This window comes from Oxyura jamaicensis, chromosome 2 (assembly GCF_011077185.1).
Source record: "Oxyura jamaicensis isolate SHBP4307 breed ruddy duck chromosome 2, BPBGC_Ojam_1.0, whole genome shotgun sequence".
NCBI classification, from domain to species: domain Eukaryota; kingdom Metazoa; phylum Chordata; class Aves; order Anseriformes; family Anatidae; genus Oxyura; species Oxyura jamaicensis.
The window spans coordinates 26,893,346-26,912,222 of NC_048894.1; the positions used below are offsets into that span (position 1 = coordinate 26,893,346).

An 18,877-nucleotide genomic window follows, 5' to 3' on the forward strand; every position below is an offset into this window, starting at 1 on the left:
AAAAGAAAAGAAAAGAAAAGAAAAGAAAAGAAAAGAAAAGAAAAGAAAAGAAAAGAAAAGAAAAGAAAAGAAAAGAAAAGAAAAGAAAAGAAAAGAAAAGAAAAGAAAAGAAAAGAAAAGAAAAGAAAAGAAAAGAAAAGAAAAAAGAAAAGAAAAGAAAAGAAAAGAAAAGAAAAGAAAAGAAAAGAAAAGAAAAGAAAAGAAAAGAAAAGAAAAGAAAAGAAAAGAAAAGAAGAGAAAAGAAAAGTTTTTTTTCTGTATATTTTCACATTAGAATACCTAGTATCTTTGCAGCTACTGATAATGATTAAAATAGAAGAAAACTGCAAACAGATCAAAATCAAAGGTTTTGCCAGACAATTCTAACCACGTACAGATCTCTGTCTAGAAAAGTCCTGAGACGTGATAAATCAGAATTTGTTGAAGAGACTTATATAGCAATGAGAAAAGAAAGAACATGGTAAAGTAAGTTTTATGCTATAAAACACTTCACAGTGGAAAAGGAAAGCTCTCTGCTGTATGAAAGGGGATATGATTTAACATTAGTATTAAAATGGGGAGACAGCTGGAGGACATTGAAGCTGGAATCAGAGCGAGTACTGAGCAAAACAAAGAAGCACTAGGTGCTTTCCTGGTAAAGCTTGTATGGAATAATTCCACCTTGGACCAAGGAAAAGTTCACCTATGAAACATTTTGCCAACAATGTATATTTTTCTGATTTTTTTTATTTGTTTATCATAGCATGCCAGTATTTTCCAATTAAAACCTATTTTCTCATCAAATTCTATGGCGGTGTCAGTTAATACAACCTACTGAAGTATAGTGAGGCATCTTTCTTAACCCAGCTAACATAGTGCTCCTTTTACTGAGTCATGGTGATTTAATAGCCCAGAGTGGGAGAGCGGAGCTCAACTCTCCTGATCCAGGGAAATATTCAATCATATGCTCAACTTTAAGCATTTATTTAAGAAAAATATGAGGTATTTGGGTTTTTCTCCACTAGAGCCTCCAGTTTTAGTTTTAATTTTTCCACAAGTTTATGACAAGACATTTTATTAACATTGAATGTTGACAATATGCTGCCATCTTTGTGATTCTTCTTGAAAGAAGAGATGTTATGATTAGCTAAAACTAGGTGAGTAAAAACCTGCTTAAAGAGGATGTGGGAGGCTGGCTAATTTCTTTTATATTTCTATATTTGTGTGTTGTTTGACTTCTCTTGGCAAAACATGGTAGCTCTCTGTTACTGTCTTTATATAATGGCATCCAGAGCAAGCTCCAGATGTTTTCTTTGGACAGTGCTTTAAATCCAGGTAAATAAATACAAGGTGACAGAGATGAGACTTTTTTTTTTCCAGATTAAATATATTTGTAGCGACAAGAATAATAGGAGAGCAATCAATCACACACCCAAAATACTGAAAGTCAGCAACTAAATTTTGCACACCTTATGAAAAAGACACTTAAATTTACACTGAGTATTTGCGGGAGTTCACTGACTCAGTGACAAACAGAATTTATGCAGGAGGAAAAACAGACTCCTTGAAACTCCTTGAAGAGACAGTTTTGAGAAGAAATTGGACATATTACCATACTGAACTGGATTACCTTGTTTCCTTGTATGCTCTCACCGGGGGGGCCAGGTGGACCAGGCAAGCCTTTCTGTCCCATAATACCCTATGACAGTCAGGGGGGCAAAAAAAAAGAAGAATTAGGAAATAAACATCACTCCTGGGAGCACTAAAGTAACCTCAAATTTGCTGCAAGCAAAAGCAAAACCTTTTCAAAGACTCTACTTCTGATCCTACTTTGGTTTATGTTTTCACACCGCAGGCTTTAGTAATTATCCCTGGCAAATTCCCAGGAAAGTAAAGGAACAATTAAGCTCAAAATAATTAAAGACTAAGATATTCCCAGGAAACAGTGTGAAACTTTTCACAGTTTTTCCAGGGCAGAAACTGATTTTATGCAACAGCTTTGTGCAATCACTCCAAATCACAAAGGCAACCAACAGCAGATGCACAAAGGGCCAGAGCAGTAAAACCCAGTGCAAGTTAACCTGCCAGGCATGTTAGCTCTTGTGTGCCACGTACACATATATTCCAAACTTCCATGGTGCCACAGTCTCTGGGAGCACCAAGTCAGAAAATCGTAAGTGGGAGAGGAGGAAACAAAAGCCAAAGGAGCACCTGCGGATTTGTGTAGCTAGAGTAAAAGACAGGTAAAGCCTTTGCACTCATCTGTGTGAAAAAAATAAAAAATTGCCACAAACTTTGACAGAATCTCTTGTGAAAAATACTGTTAATCTGTGTAAATATAAACAGGGGTTCACCCAAAACATCGTTGTTCTAAAAATCTTACCTCAAGAACTAGATGCTGCAAGCAGGCCCTCACCCCTGCAAACAAGATATTGTTTCCCCACAAATAACATATTTTTCATTCTTGAAGGCTCTGGGGAAGCAGTATATAGTGTCACACATTTTGTGGTATTTTGACACTCAGTCTAAACTTACTCTTACCAAACTTTTTAAACTGACTGTGTCTCTATGATTTACAGAGGAAGTGAAATTGCTTTAGCTTTCAGGAAGCAAAGCAAAGTCAGACATATATCCTGCAGAAATATTCATGCTCTACTCCTCACTACATTTCTGTATCAGTGTAATAGTGACGCTTCTCCATTCAGATACCAGTTTGTTTAAAACTGAGACTTCTGCTAGCTTCTGCTACGGAAGTTGAAGTTACAAAGACATATCTATTATTAACTTAAATTAATGTGGAGAAAGATATACAAATCCAATGTTTCTCCACATTGATTTTGTAAAAGTAACTGATGGACACATCCATGATAAAGTAATACAGGCATGCACTGAATTACCTTTTTTACCAGCATTTTTTTCTTTTTGAATAATCAGTCATTTTAGTTGAGGGAGGAAAGAATTGTCTAGATATTGCATACTGGCCCATTATAGAATTAACTTCTTGTTTTTATGTTTCCTTCATAATGGTTTTACTAATGAGATTAACTGGATTCAATTTTATTGAACAAAACATAGAATTCATATTTGACATCTCTTGGAAACATAATCGATACAAACAAAAGAAATGTGTCATTTAACTCATTTGTTAGCCTTATTGTTCTGTGTAATTTCCAGCTGTACTCTCATAAAATTTAGCTACAAATGCAGTTTTCATCCAGTCAGTATTCCTTCCTAACCCAGGCAGTACAAGTGCATGTCTGGTGCCCACGTTTTTAAGCTTGATGTCTCCTGCAGTTGCACCAATACAAATCAATAACTCAAGGAGCCATTCTGGTGTCAGAGAGATCAGAGTCTGGCAGCATAAACGTGCAGAAAGCTTCAAGGCAGTGCTGCACCAACCTTGGGACCAACCATTCCGCTCCCCCGCGGCCCGGGAGGCCCAGGATAGCCTTTCATTCCACGGTCTCCCTGAAAAGAGTCACGGTATCATCAGTAGGACAACATTCATTAAACGTTTCACCTTTCATCCACTTACAAACTAGTTGGTCAAAATTCTGAGTTTTAAAAACAAAACATAAAAATATTATAAACAGTTGCATTATAGATTAAAGTACAACAAAAAAGCCCCAAATGTAGGCACCCACTTCATTTAAAGTCTAAGTAAGAACACTATTCCCGAAGCAAAGATCCACATAATCTAAACCACCAGCAGAGTAACACTCTAATTTATTTTATCAGCTACACAAAGAAAAAAAATAAATAAAAAATAATTAAAAAAATCGCTTGAAAATGACAATATTTTTTTCTATCATGTTCTGTAAGTGCTTGCCAGGATGGACAGGATGCCCACTGGGAAGAGGTAGGGGCCAGGGCACCTCATCAGCAGGAGAAGGCACAGAGACATAGAGGAAGTTTTGTTTTTCATAGTCTGTAACTGTACAAGTCGATAGGCACACATGCAGCATATTTTCACTAGAAAAATCTCATCAGTTCAAAAAGAAAAGAAAAAAAAAAAACAGTAAGTTATAGATGCAGAAAATTCTGAACCAGGTTCAGTAAACGTCCTTAAATCTGTGTATGTGCTGACAAGTGAAACAAACAAACAAACAAACACGTTCTGATAAGCTATTGATCATCCAATATATTAACATCAGAGCCAAGAAGAGGTGGTATTTCTTGACAAAGTAGACATTTTCATTGATAAACCCCTTTATTCTACTAGTTTTTACAGTAGGACAAGCTCTAGAAATGGATGTGCCTGCAGAGGGAGCTTTCTAACCAGAAGAGAGATGCAAGCATGAATCACGCAGATCTCAGATGAGACTTTGTGGCAGGTGAAAAGAAAGAATATACTGTACTGATTAAAAAGGAAGGAAAGAAAAGTACCTAATCTTTTACTGACTTCTTTTACTTTCAGTGAAGAAGCTTTCATGTTATAATGACTGCTTTTTAGGTGAAATGCCCAATATTCAGCCTCTAGTGACAGATCAATCTGTGCTTTTTGCACATGGCTATGAAACTCCCATGCTAAGTCCTGACATGTACTATTTATGTAAATATATCAGAGCCTAAACTATGCTCAGGTTTGACGGATTTGGAGAGGTGGGAACCCTGAATCCAAAGGCTGAGGCTTAAATTAAGCTTATAACGCTTTTCTTCTTGAGGTAACATTTGGCTTCCAAATTTATTTTCAAATCATCTTTCTCCCAAAGCAATGGACCCTGGCCAACTTGAGTCAGGTCACAGGCACTGGAAAGGGATGCTCTTAGCTTTAAATTGGTGTGTCAAGCTCACCGTCTGTGGGTTAAGTCAACTGTTGGATTCAGTCAGGGGGGAATTTCTCCTTCAGATGTGATCAGAGAGGGGAGTTTGCTGGTTGGTTTGGTTTGGTCTGGACTGGTTTGGAAATGGGAGCAGAAGAGATGGCTACTTTTTTCTCGATGATGATCTGAGACTTTTATATCACACCTTCCCTACTAATGCAAAGACATTGGAAATGCCCTTGAACTTTTTGTTTTGATTTGTTTTGATTTTGTGGCAGGTTCTGGCTGTAAACATTTAAAGATTACAATCTTAAGCACTTCAAGATTGTAGCACTAAAGTCTGACACATGGTGCTGGAAAATGCCCCTCTGCAGTGAGATGAAGGGTAGATATTCCTCATCTATTAAAACCTCTCTGGTTTAGCAGTTCCTCCTGCAAAGTATTTTCATCAGCTTCAGATTGTCATATTGCTAGCAAATACTTAGAGTCTAGGTAAATGTAGCCATCTTCTTATTTAGTTCTATCTGTTATTAAGGGAAAAACTCTAGGTCCTCAGTGTCCTCATAAACCATGAAACAAACCCAAGCAGATGTTGCACAGAACAGAGAAAGGTTTCCCTGCCTAAGCCTCTGAAACATGCCAGAGGTACCAAAGCTAAGAGGTGGTTATTTAGATAAGGCTTTATAGTATGCATTGCTTTTTGGAGATTCTGCACTGCTGTGGATTGTGAAGGAGCCTGTAAGCCACTGTGAAGGGAAGTTGCTCAGTAGGGAAACCATTCCATGTGTTCAAGTATTGAATATACCTGCAACCTGCTCTTGGATCAGCCCTGACCAAAAAGAGCACATGAGGGACTTCAAGTTGTGTCTCTCTTCCTCCCATGGGTAACACATTCTTACACAGGGTCATTGCAGGTGAAGGATTGAATTTTAGCTTCACATGTTTAGTTAATACCAGATGTCTCACTGAAAAGCTCTTTTGTAGAGCTTTATAGTAATTCTCAAAGTTTCTGTATTTCTTGGCTTAGGAAAAAGAATTCTATTTTGCTTTATGAGTTGTGAAGTGGAACAGTTCTTTTTTTCTAAGATGTGACACTAAGCTCTCCTCCAGGGAATTCATTTCAAGAAGGATTAGTACTGCTCTTTGATGAGCTCTAATTTATTTTCTGCACTGTTCTTGTAGACAAGCTTGTCACCATCTGCAGTGAACTAGAAAAACACCATTGAAACAAGAAAGAAAGAGCTGAATCAAGACAATGAAAGTATGGTACTCCAATGCCTATTTCTTATCACTGGATCAAGAAAACTCATTAAACAAGCTAATGCTCACCTGGAAAATAAATTTTGGCTTCCCATCATATACATCTCATTTACTGTGAGGCACATATATTTGGTACTGAAACACACGGGAGACACTGCAATGCTCTCTTTAGTGAGAACTAGTTGATAGAAGGGTATTTATAAGAAGAACATCTAAGAAAAGAGTAACTGCATCTCCACCTTCCTCATTTTAGTTCAAATAGACAGGCCCCAAGCTGCAGAAGTTATTTATATTGCAAATGGATCCAGTCATACACTAGGGGCTATGCTGGTGAGTTTAATAATCTTTCTGTTGTGCAATTACTGAGAATGAACCTTTATTTCTAGTGATGTGCTCTTGCTCTTGAATGTCTGCAACCCGCCTCCTAGTTGGCAACAGTTCTATTAAATCTTTTTTTAATCCTCTGACATTACGTGCCTCTGTTTTAATACTAGAGAAAATTGGGTGCTGCCAGGATTGAATGCATCCCACATGTTCCAATTGTGTTTTCATGTGAATTTGACCTCTGATACACAAAATTCCTATCTTGCAGTGTGCACATATGTGAGCCATTTCTGAAAGGGGGGAGAACAGAACTCTGATTCAGCTGAATGGAACATTCTTATGTAATGACAGTCAAAGGAATGTTACATTAACTATCGTGTAAATTTATGAGTCTCTTTTATCAAATAAAGGTTCTTTTTATATGCTGAGATTGCTGGATTTTTTGTTTGCTTGTTTGTTTTTAATGTGGAAAGGATGAGAGATAGCCAGTGCACTTATATTTTATTAAAAAACAAACAACAAGCAAACAGAAAAAAAAAAAAAAAAAACACAGAAGATTATACATTTTATGAACTCAGTTCTAGGGGAATTTTTGCAATTCAGGTGAATTGTTTTCCCTTGCAGCACCTTTGCTACCAGGAAGCTCTGCAGAGACTAAAGATTCCAAACTTTGTATAAGCAAACAGGAGTACAAAATTGAAAGGAGGGAGAAAAGCTGTTTATATTCTTTGTTTCTTTTTCTCCAGTGTACTCTCCACCACATTTAGCATGGATGAACAGAACTGCATCACAGGTGTGACTATTTGCCTAGATAATGAATGCTTTGGAACAACAGTCCCACATTGCAAAAGCGACAGCTGCTCACCACTTAGAGAATCAGTACACATTCTCACCCTATAGCATTACCATGCCAATATAGTTCAATCACAAAAAAGAAACTTGCCTATTTTAAAGTAAAAAATACAAATTAAGTTTTTATATCAGGTGTTTTTGACTCTGATTTAAAATAAATAAATAAATAAAAATGTGACAGAGACTGCTAGATAAGCAGTACTCTGGGCAGCCAGATTTTATGGCAATGTCACACTGCAACACAATCAAACCTGTAGATCTATGCTGATTTTTTCAAACAAAATCTGATATTAGCATGGTTTGCCCTAATTATGTTATTTGTGTAATTTGCAAAGACAGTTATTTCTACAGTTTTTTGTTTTTTGTTTGTTTGTTTTCTAATGCAACTCTTCCTAGAATGAGATGCTACTTCTCTATATCCCACAGATATGGTGCATTCTCAATCTACCCCACAATTGGTTATGAGGAGTAGAAATCTCTGCTCTATAGGAAGCTTCTAATGGCATGTGCCCACCAACAAACAGTGCTACAGGCCCAATAGCAGTGCATCTGTAGTGAGCACATGCAGGCCTGATGTCTACGCTGCATGCAATGTGAGGGGGCCTCCTAGCCTGCTCCTGTGGACTTGTCACCCACTAGTGGCAGAGGCATATTAAGTACGCTTCCACCTCAGTTTCATGTGAAGGGAATCCATTTCCTGTGCTGTGAGACCACTCCGACCTCTTTTTGGTTCAGAACCCAAAGCACAGTAAATTGGAGCTACTTCATTTCAACAGTACATTTCCAATCCAGCCTAAAACCCTTGTGCAGAGTATACAAGAAGATTCTGAGTCTGTGTGTGTGTCTTGCCTAAACCAGACTGACTGCAGGTTCTGAAGCCTTGCCCACTAGGCTGTATAATACCCAGCTCCTGTCATAGATATCCCATTATTCTATTTCTGGAATAATCAAGTACTATTAAACTATAACAGCCTCACTTCTTGGTCACTTCTTTTGCACAAATTTATTATGAATCAATAATGTTCATATTCCTCCACAACAAGAAATTACCAGTAAACCTCCTTTACTAGTACTACTAATATACTTCATCTCTCAGACCTGCAAGGATGGTAATACTTCCTAGGTTGTTCAAAGTTGAAGAAACTGACAACTAAGGACATGAGGTGTTTATCAGAGAATATACACAATTCACTTCGATTGACAATGATTTACATCACTTAGAGCTGACAGTGAAAACTGTAAGTATTGTAATAGCTAATGTATGGCTTATTAATATATATATCTTATTATGTCATGAGAGTTACAGAGGTTTAAAAATGCCTGTGATAAAAAGATTAGATCATATATCCTCCAGTGCAAAAACTGGATATATTTCCTTTTACTTTACAGCTCTTACCTCCTCCCATCTAAGGCATTTTATGATAATATTCTGTTCTGTCAGTCATGATCTGGTTTGGAACTTTCCTAATAATTATATAGCCAAATAGGTTGGATATTAGGAAGAACGTCTTTACTGAAAGGGTTGTTAGTCACTGGAATAGGCTGCCCAGAGAAGTGGTTGAGCCACCATCCCTGGAGGTCTTTAAAAGACGTTTAGATGTAGAGCTTAGTGATATGGTTTAGTGAAGGACTTGTTAGTGTTAGGTCAGAGGTTGGACTCAGTGATCTTGGAGGTCTCTTCCAACCTAGACGATTCTGTGATTCTGTGAAATAACTGCTTGACCCGGCAATTTCATGGATTCATGACTATAACAACAAAATTGACTTGTGACCCACTTTTTGATCTCTTATATTAGCCAGGCACTATGGTTTTATTAAGTTTATTTCTGTATACTTTGTATATTTCTGATACTTTTCAGGAACACAACCACAACTGTTGAGGTAAAAAATTCCAGCTGTGAGAAATTTCACTGCAGTTATTCTAGTGGTTTCCTTTCACTTAAAAACAAATAGAAAAAAAAATAAAACAATGAAAAATAAACAAACAAACAAACCCCATTTATTTGTATTTTGTATTTCTTTAACTCAAGTTTCTTTAAATCAAACCCCTATATTCCCATTGAAATTTTGATGTATATTTCTGGGATTTGTAATCGTTCAACCATGGTATCATGGTGGGAGATATTCGAATACCTGACATGACCTTCCAATTCCTTTTTCTGGGGGAAATGCTACTCTTCAGTAAGAGGCATGGGGGAATTCCAGATGGAAAGATGCCCCCAGACATTTTGTAGCCAGAGGTTACACTTTTATGTAATACCTGCCTTCATATTTTTATGCAATATCCTGGGCTGTAATGGAATGTTCTTCTGGGGTACCAAGAAAAATTTATTGTAAGGCTGCATTAAATCAAGTGTAAAATCTTTATTTGAAACAAACAAACAAGCAATCAAATAATAATAATAAAAAAAAAAAACACAACCAAGAACACAAATACACACGCACACACATACACACAAAAATCCCCTCACATAAAATATCTAATTAGTTTAGCTGTATATATTTTCGGTAAGTCTATACTGAATGACATAACTGAAATTACTTTTAGTTCTTTAGGAGTTCTGTCATGTTCCAGACCACATTATTTCATGTGGAATATCTTGGACTGATAAGTGGTAGCTCTGAACAGAAGCATAAAGCCAGGTTTTTCAGGTCCCTATTAGCAGGCTATTGGTCATTCTAAGGATGAATGGCATTTGGTTTTTCCTTTCTTGTGGATATATTTTAAAGACATTATTGTTGTTGTTTGCTTTAATGGGAACTCTTATGTTCTGGGAACTAAAGTTTAAAGTCCTTTCTGTTTGGGAAAAAAATTGTTTGGGCAATATTTATTTTGCTTTCTGTTGCAGCATGCTCCGTTTCCTATTTCACACATGTAACAAGGAAATCATTTATAAAACCACTCTGCGGGATATTTTAAAGCAATTTCTTATATGATCTTTGTCATGTCTCTTTTTTTTCCAAGTTTTTATAACATTGTAGTTACAATGTGACTTTTTAAAGTCAATTACACCCTACTTAGAACTTTTAAATATTTAGCTATTTTGTGCTTTATGGAGAAAACAAAACAACAACAAAAAAGAAAGTATTTCAGTGATGTATTTCTAATCTCTATATCGTCTTTTTTTTTTTTTTTTTTCCATAAAGTTTTTTCTCTAAGCTGATATTCATTTTAGACTAAGATTCAGCCTTCTCTTGGGAGTCAATTTCTAGTAACTTTAAAAATATTTAATTGTTTCCAGTAACCACTATTTCTGCTTACTCCTTGGGGGCCTTTGCCCTTTTCATTGCCATAGAAGAAAGGAGATGTGTAATTACTAGTCAATACTGCACTTGCATTGGATTCTAACTTCTACATGGAAACGCCAGTACCTAGAACATCCTGGGTCTTTGGGTGTATGAAAGATCTGCAGAGATATAGCAAGAACTGGTATGCATCTAACATGGCAGAGAAGTCTATTGCAAGCTTTTCTTCTGACTGAAATACAAAGATTGCAGCATTTTGACATTTTAATTTAACGTACTTTTGGGAGATATATTTGCCTACCCTGTCTACTAGTCAGATGCACATACTACCATTGTACTAGTACCTTCGGTCCAGGATCTCCCACACCTTTTGGGCCTGGTGGGCCTGGAGGGCCTGCTGGTCCTGGAGGTCCCTGGTACAGCAGAGGAATAAAGCATGTCAGTAGCAGTCCTGAAGAAGCAGTACTTATGTTCTTCCATATAGAAAATAATTTCAGTAGTAGTTATTAATATCTCTGTTTCTGCTGTATTTTGTCGAGTGCATAATATTTCCAGTGTGTACTGAGCATCATAGTCAGTCCCAGGTGGAAACCTGAAAAGACTACCAGCATGGAGGGAAAAAAGTCCTGCACTTAACTTATCGGAGCTGTTCTCAGCTCAGAGAAACCAGTCAGAAAGCAGATGTTGCTCCATGATTCATACACCGCAGACATTACACATCTGGGATACCAGAGCTGATCCATTAAACCTGGGGGTCGGACAGAACTAACATATTTTGATTTATTTGTGTTGACAGCCTGTTTGCTGAACTTCCCATTCAATCCCTCACAGCCCCTTCAGCTGCCCTTCATACTGTTGGAGGCATCCCTACCCTCCCTTTCAGCATTCAGAGGGCAGATCTCTTTGCTCTATCAGAGCTACAGATCCTTAACTACATAAATCTTGTTCATGTCCACAAGTGATTTATAGAGTGGGATTTTCCAGACCATGGGGCATGCAAAGGTGGAAACCTCTAATAAACATATTATAATAAACACAAGGAAAACTACTGCATACTGAATACTGAATACTGCATACAATACTGAAGCTTTTTATTATTATTATTATTATTATTATTATTACTATTTGGTCAGTAAGAGCAGTGCAGCATGCACACATACACCTAAGTTTGCCATCATGTGACTGGTGACTGAGCAAAATACAACCAGCTTTTGGGTAGCTTTATTAATCAATGGATAATCAATGGTTACCAAACCAGGCTGATCTTGAATTCTTCAATTATTTAGGAATGAAAACTTTTCAGTCTCTCACTGATCTCTTTGATTCTGTATCTACCGAGATTTTTTTTTCTCATCTAGTTTAGACAGAAATCTTGTAAGGCTTAAAATTTAGTTGCTATGATGCATTTTAAGGGCAAATACATTTTTTCAATCATCTGTTTGCATCACTGCCTTCTTTACGATCACCTTTGCATTTGCTTTTTGGTTTTATTTGGGATAATGATAGGGGTTTTCATTTCATTTGTTCATATGTACCCTGTTCAATGGACCTGGGTCCATAACTGACACTCCTTGACCTTCCAAGGAGTCTTGAGCTGGTCTAGTGTCACCAAGTGCTGTGAAATGTGTCAGGTACATAGCATTTATCCAGAAAATTTGAATGAGTGCCCTCTGAACTAACTCTGAATCCCAAAGGGAAAGGAGGGCTGGGATATCTTCCCAGGATCAGTTTGAATGACAGAAAATTGGAGCTGAGCCATGACCTATTTGGAAGCAATCAAGTCCCACCTCAGCATATTTGGAAGAGCTTTTGTGGTTGTAGTGTGGAAAAAGGCTGGATTACAGACCTGTGGTGATAGAAGGATGGTAACAGTATTCACACCTTCTAGTGAAAGGCTGGTCAAACATGTCTGTGTGGCTTTGGATGACTGATATTTAGGATGATAGGCCTTTGTAATGTACCAAGTGGAACACTCAGGTCTTAACCCCTTCAGGAGCTAACTATCAGGAAAGCAAGGGGGGGGGGGGAATCTTAAATATATATATATAATTTGACTCCCCTTGATATGAGAAGCAGTTGAAAAAACAAGGCAGTGAAGGCTTCAAGATTTGACCAAGATGTTATTAGAGATCTTGAACAAAAAAAAGGAAGGCAGGAACGCAGGAACACAGGAAGACAGGAAGGAGAAAAGGGAAGAATTCAAAGCAGTAATTGCATTAGCATGTATGAGCAGCCATGAAGATTTTGATGGAATTACATGGCATCCCTTTCATGTTGATGAAATAAAAGCAGTTCAGTTTATGTCCAGTTCTGATTGTCTGTAGGACTAGTACTGTATCTAGCACAGGAAGGGGCTTCAAAATATATGTGAGATACGCAAATAAGCTAGAGGATGAAAGAAAAACTTAATTACACTTAGTTAATTAGCTAAATAGAGAGCATACACAGCAGTAACAGTAGTAGAAGTAGAACACAAAGTACAAAATCTAATTATAAACAATAAAAAATAGAGAATTAAAATTATACTTACAGCTTCACCTTTATGGCCATCACCTTTTGCTCCACGGGGTCCAGGTAGTCCAGGCAGGCCCTGGTTACCCTAAGTACAAGAATAATAAATCAGACATTGTGCCAGTATCTGGATCATCATGACGTAACATTAACAAATATGTGAGGAAACTGTTTAATATCCTTTTGGGAATATAGAATAGCGGTTACCAGCTTTTCCAATTTATTTGCAAAGCTCAGAAATGTTTGTGCTTTTTTTTATTGTGGTTTCAGTTGATCAAATTAAGATTTTAGAAGAATAGGAGGTCTTGTTATGAAATCATCAACATCTAGATTTGTAGTTGCAGAGAGAAATTTTCAGAATGTTACCTTTATCTTCAGCCAATTAAAAAAAAAAAAAAAAAAAAAAGTTAAACTTTTGTGACTTTGAGGGTATCAGTCCTGGGTTTTGAACAATGAAATCAAGAATACTGAAACACAGTATGCTGGCCTTAAGTTATATTACATAGCACATTTTGTGTATCAGGGAAATCACGTTGGTTCTCTTACGCAGTAAAGCAAAACTGCATTCTACAAGGAAAATAATTTAAAGAAATAATTTAAAGAAAGAAATATAATCCATGATATGAAATATATATTTTTTCACAGCTTAGCCTAAAATGCCTTGTATTAGGAGACAATTACTCCTTACGCTCACTCTTCCACTGACTCCCACTAAAGATTTTATCCATTTGCAAAACCTCAGTGCTTCTTTTCACCACCAGAGGAGAAACAAATAGCAGTCTTCTCCTCTTCCTTCATTTCAGTGATCATTTTCCTGACATTTAACGAGTAAGTTAACTGAGCTTGCACTAGTCTGTTCCTTCCAATAGAAGAAAAGAAAGAGGAAAGAAAGACAACTTATTACTTTAAGGTACCCCTCAAGGTACGTTGACAGTCTATAGTATATATGTTCCTATGTGACAGCAGTGCCAGTTGGAAATCCTTACTGATACTCGTAAGACAAACGTCCACCCCATTCCCAAGCACAGTGTGCATATGTCCACACAGGGAGCAGTGCATGTCCTTCGCGCAGTCCCAGAGAACCAAGAAAGGTAAATGGACTCTACTGCAGATTTTTGGAAGGTCGGTTGTTAATAAAGATAAAACATCCTGAAGAAGAATTACATGCAAACAGCATTCCTCTCCCATGTCTATTCCAATAAAAATAAAGAGCTACAGAAAGGGAAGGGAAGGGAAGGGAAGGGAAGGGAAGGGAAGGGAAGGGAATTACAAGTGACTGAACAATGATATTTCATCAGTGTATTTCATCAGCATATTGTGCCTGGAAAATTCTGCAACACATAATACTTCAAGAAACCACAGATGGATTCCTGACAAGCAGCTCAGATCCCAGGGACTGGTCTGTATGAGTCTCTCTTATTGTACAATCCAAAGGGATAATTTCACTGAAAGATTTTAAAGGCAAACACTTAAATCTTACCACGAATTTCAAGTTGCAAGAGCCCTGGGAGATATTTCTTTATGTTTCCTAGTTTCCAAATCATGAAATTCTGACTCAGTTCTGAGAGAATTTAACCAAGGAGTGTGTTTTTAGTCCATAGATAGCTTTATTATGGAAAACCAATTTACCTCTTCCTCATACTTAATATCCATAGTTCTTACATTATGGATAAAATAAAAAATATTTTAAAAATGTTTCATGACATTTTTTAATAAGAATGGAAAACATGGATCATGAGTTCATCTTTATTTTTACTTCCAATTCTAGTGCAGTAAAAAAATGTCAAACAGATGTTTTCATTTAATCTTACCAGACCATTGTAAATACCAAATACATGTTAACACATTATTTTCTTTCAGAACTGGGATTTTGTCAAGTAGCTGGTTTTGCCATTAGTAGCATAGCTATAAATCTACTTAAGTCATAGATCTCCTGCCAAATCTGTTGGAAGATACAGTTCTCTAGTCTAGATTTATTTAGTTGTTTTTGTGCTTTTTGTTTTTGTTTTAATAGCTGCATCCAAAATGCAATAGAGATGGCCAGGGAGCACTTCCATGATTAGTGCTTCCCACAGTTTTGTGGGATCTGGATAACATAATCCTGGTGACTCACTGCAAGTCAGTGCACTGGTAACAAGACAGGTGCCATTGTTGTCACAGATGACATGCTACATTAATTAATCTACATTGCTTTCCTTTCCAGGGGAGGTTTAAAGTCATTTCCAAAAGCAATAATGTAGAAGGATTATTCCTTCTTCACTCTTAAAAACAATCAAGGAAACAAAAAAAAAACAGTATATAAACATACTTTTTGTGCCCATGGCTTTCACTTTCTGTAAACATTACCATGTGTAAAAAAGAGGAAAAAGTTTCAGAAAGTTTGTAGATGAGATTCTGCATATCCAGCAGAAAGAACAGGACAATATCATTGCTAAAAAGAAATAAATAAATAAATAAATAAATAAATAAATAAATAAATAAAAATGGCACGATTAAAACCTAAATAATTAAGTACTTGGCTGGACAATTAAATCATGTTTGTCATTTCTTTTTAAGGAAAAACAGAGATAATAAGCATTCCATATTACAGACAAAGTAAATCATTTCAGTGTTGTTGAAAATTCAAAAATACAGGCTACTGCATGCATCACTGGATCAATACTGAATGGATAAATGTGCTGTCCACCACCCTCCAGTAAGGGTGATTAATCTTGCCAGTTAACCATTAAAGGCTTGCATAGTGAGCAAACCTTCAGTAGACTACTGTACCCCTTTGTCAGTGTTGAAATTTAAAATGTAAAGGATTTAACCAAGTAAAACCCATTCTGTAACCTATACACAAATAAGTGTAAAGAGATCTGTTTTAAAAATCCATTATTTTGTGTTTTACATATGTTTTTGAATGTGCAGGGTTGGTAATTCTGAAACGCCACTGTTAAAACAGCTAATACCTTTCAACTCATACTCAAAAAAGTGTATCTTGTCCATACAGAGGCACCAAAGACAACATCAGACAGTGAAAGGTGGAGATGAATTTCAAGAGCTACCTTTCTAACGAAGGCTTCATGAGGGAAATTTGCAGAATGAGGTACACTGCACTATTTATTTAATATATTTTGAGTTTTTTCTTTGAAAATAATATAAGCTTATTTTAAAGCATAGACTTAAGCTGGAATGATAGAAAAGTTGAAGAATTAGTTGGTTAATTTCCTGAGAAAGTTGTTCAGGCAGTTTCTACATTTTCAGAAGAGCTTTGCATTATGTCTCACATTTGTCTGCTTTCCAACTTTTGTCTCAAAATTCCTACCATTGGTCCCATTATTGAATTTCCAGGAAGCCCATCATCTCCTGGTGGCCCCTTGGGTCCTGGATCTCCCTATCCAAAAAGAAATATAACAAAAGACATTTTTGTTATTTTCAGTTTAATATCAGTTTAATATAATATTTTTTTATTTTCAGTTTAATATTCCATTCCTTCTGACAGTTACTTGACTGTTGCTGAACTATGTAATATGAGATCAGTATTTCTAGAGGAAGTTTTTAATATCACAAGCCAGCACAGAGTGGTGTAAGGCTGGTGTAACCTTATTTCTGCCAGAGGACAGCAAAGAAATTTGAAGTGCTGGCAGACGGGGTATGTTTAGAAAGGTTACAGATGCAATGGCACACCATTTCAAAGTTGCAAGCACCACAGATTTTTACGAAGACCCGGGAAGCAACTTGCATTTTTCTTCAAATATTTCCAGAACAACTGTTGGCAATCTTAGCTCTGCCAGTGACTTTCCTAGAAAGCAACAAGGCTTAGATTTCACTTTTCTTATGTTAACCCTTGGGCTCCTGATGTTTAATCTAAGGCAACAGATGTTTCACTTTACATTAAGGATCATAAAAAGAAAATGTTGGTTTTCAGTGAAACTTTTTTTTTTTTTTTTTTAAACAGTAGTGAGAACGACAGTCAGTATTTCAGGACTTTCACTAGGGAATGAAGATCAAAGGTTCTATCAAAACCACTGAGCAGCTGTAACCATGAGAGAGGAATATGAGAAAAAGCAGCTATCTAATGTTACTGTCTCTGTATTGGTAACAGCATAATGGTTGTCAAGGGAAATGAAACTCAAATCCCCAAACGTGGGTGTAGCTTAAAATAAATAAATTTCCAATAGACACAACCATGTCCAGGGGTTAGACATCTCGTGATCACCCACTACTACAGAACATACTTAGAGATATAATAAATACACCTCAGACCATGACAACTCCCAGCATTGAAAAACATGCAGTTTTCCTGCAAAAGAAATTTATAATGCCTTGTGTTCTTTGAATATCCTGGTAGAGAAGTAAATACTGCTAATCATTGTACTTTCCACAATGCAGAGAGACTATGGACCTGCGTAGCGTTTTATATTTTTGAGCAATTGGCGTAAACATAGGTGACATTTATTGAAACAAAGGCATTACTATGGAACTAAATAGGCAATTTTTCTAAAAATCAACTTACATTTTATAATTACCCAAACTACTTGTTTTGTTGCATTAGTCACTGAATACAAAAGGTCTGGCACAAATTTAGTGAAGAGCCTGAAAACACTTTTACAGACTCCAGAGGAATTTGGATCATGGCTGGTCTGCTAAGAACGTGGTATGAACTGTACCGAACTGAATAAAAGCAGAGTGAAAAAGACAAAGTCTACAAAGTTGTTATTATTCAGCAAGAATGTCATCAGAAGGCTGATTTATGTCTTCTCAAAAATGCCACATTAACCTCGAAAATCGCACCATGTCAGGAAGGCAGACTCGTGTTCTGAAACCTGCCTTCATGCAACTCGTATTACAGCATGGCACTTTTATTTTCCTGATATAACGTTTGGCACATGATTATGATTTTAAACCTATATAAGAGATATGAACACCTCACACTCCTTTCTTTCTTCTCTGTGGTTGCATTTTTACTGCAGGTGTACCCTGAGCTTCTTCCATTCTCTCTTTCCTTCATCCTCCATACACAAACAAGGCCAAACCAAATCCTAGTCCCCTGGGCTGTCCTGTTGCCAGGCTGGTAAGTACATTGTGTGTACAATACCTACATGTGCATGTGTGTAAGTGCACATATATTTTTACAGAAGAAGAAAATTGGGGATGAAGTGACTCCAGAGCAGATGGATATCCGGTAATGATTATTACACCAAAACTGAAGAGCATCAATTAATGCTGAAGTTAACTGGGGTATTATGAAAAGAGCATTGATTTTATCCGTAAAATAAAAATGTGGGTGATAATGAATATTCAAATGGTTTTAATGCTAAATCTGCATATTTCACTCAAGACAAGTAACACCACTTCAAGTACATTTCTCCCATAGGTAAAATGAGATAGATGTAGCCTTAGCTATCTGGCATATGATATTTCATTTTAAATAGAAAATACAGGCCAGTTATTCATCTGGAAGTGACATACAAACAATCACCTCCAAAAAAAAAATTTCTAGTTCAGCATATAATTCCCTGGAACTGTACATAGACACATTCCTGCAGGGGTTTACAGGAAATCTATAGTCTTTACAAGAAAAAAAAAAAAAAAAAAGTAAATTTGAAAAATTTGAAATAAGATGAATTCAAAGTGATCAAAGTGGCCGTGTTTTGTAACACCCACTAAGCGCAGCACAATTTTTTGGTACATTTCAGTACTCCTTACCTCTAAAATTCACTCAGATTTGCTACTACCAAAATAATTTTAACTCATTTAGTTTACTTTCTTTTAACTTTGACAGAAATGCACAATAAAAATTTTCTGATCTCTGGTCTCCAGCAAACATATACTAGATACCTTTGGTCCAGGTGGCCCCTGAACAGATGATCCAGCAACTCCAGGTGGCCCTCTCTCTCCTGGTTCACCCTGTTACAAAACAGTATCACCTACATTTAAACAGCTTCATTTTCTGCACA

General features: G+C 36.6%; 1 protein-coding gene across 2 annotated transcripts in view; it reads right to left on the reverse strand.

Moving 5' to 3' along the window:
• The window catches only part of COL28A1 (collagen type XXVIII alpha 1 chain), a 66,645-nt gene that overhangs the window by 10,968 nt on the left and 36,800 nt on the right, over nucleotides 1-18,877 (reverse strand). For both annotated transcript variants that reach the window (XM_035318219.1, XM_035318218.1), the window contains exons 22-27: nucleotides 18,759-18,827; nucleotides 16,243-16,311; nucleotides 12,955-13,023; nucleotides 10,769-10,837; nucleotides 3,379-3,447; nucleotides 1,610-1,678 (exon numbers count right to left, since the gene is read on the reverse strand). In XM_035318219.1, coding sequence (XP_035174110.1) covers nucleotides 1,610-1,678; nucleotides 3,379-3,447; nucleotides 10,769-10,837; nucleotides 12,955-13,023; nucleotides 16,243-16,311; nucleotides 18,759-18,827 — 414 coding nt within the window. The remainder of the gene's footprint in view (nucleotides 1-1,609; nucleotides 1,679-3,378; nucleotides 3,448-10,768; nucleotides 10,838-12,954; nucleotides 13,024-16,242; nucleotides 16,312-18,758; nucleotides 18,828-18,877) is intronic.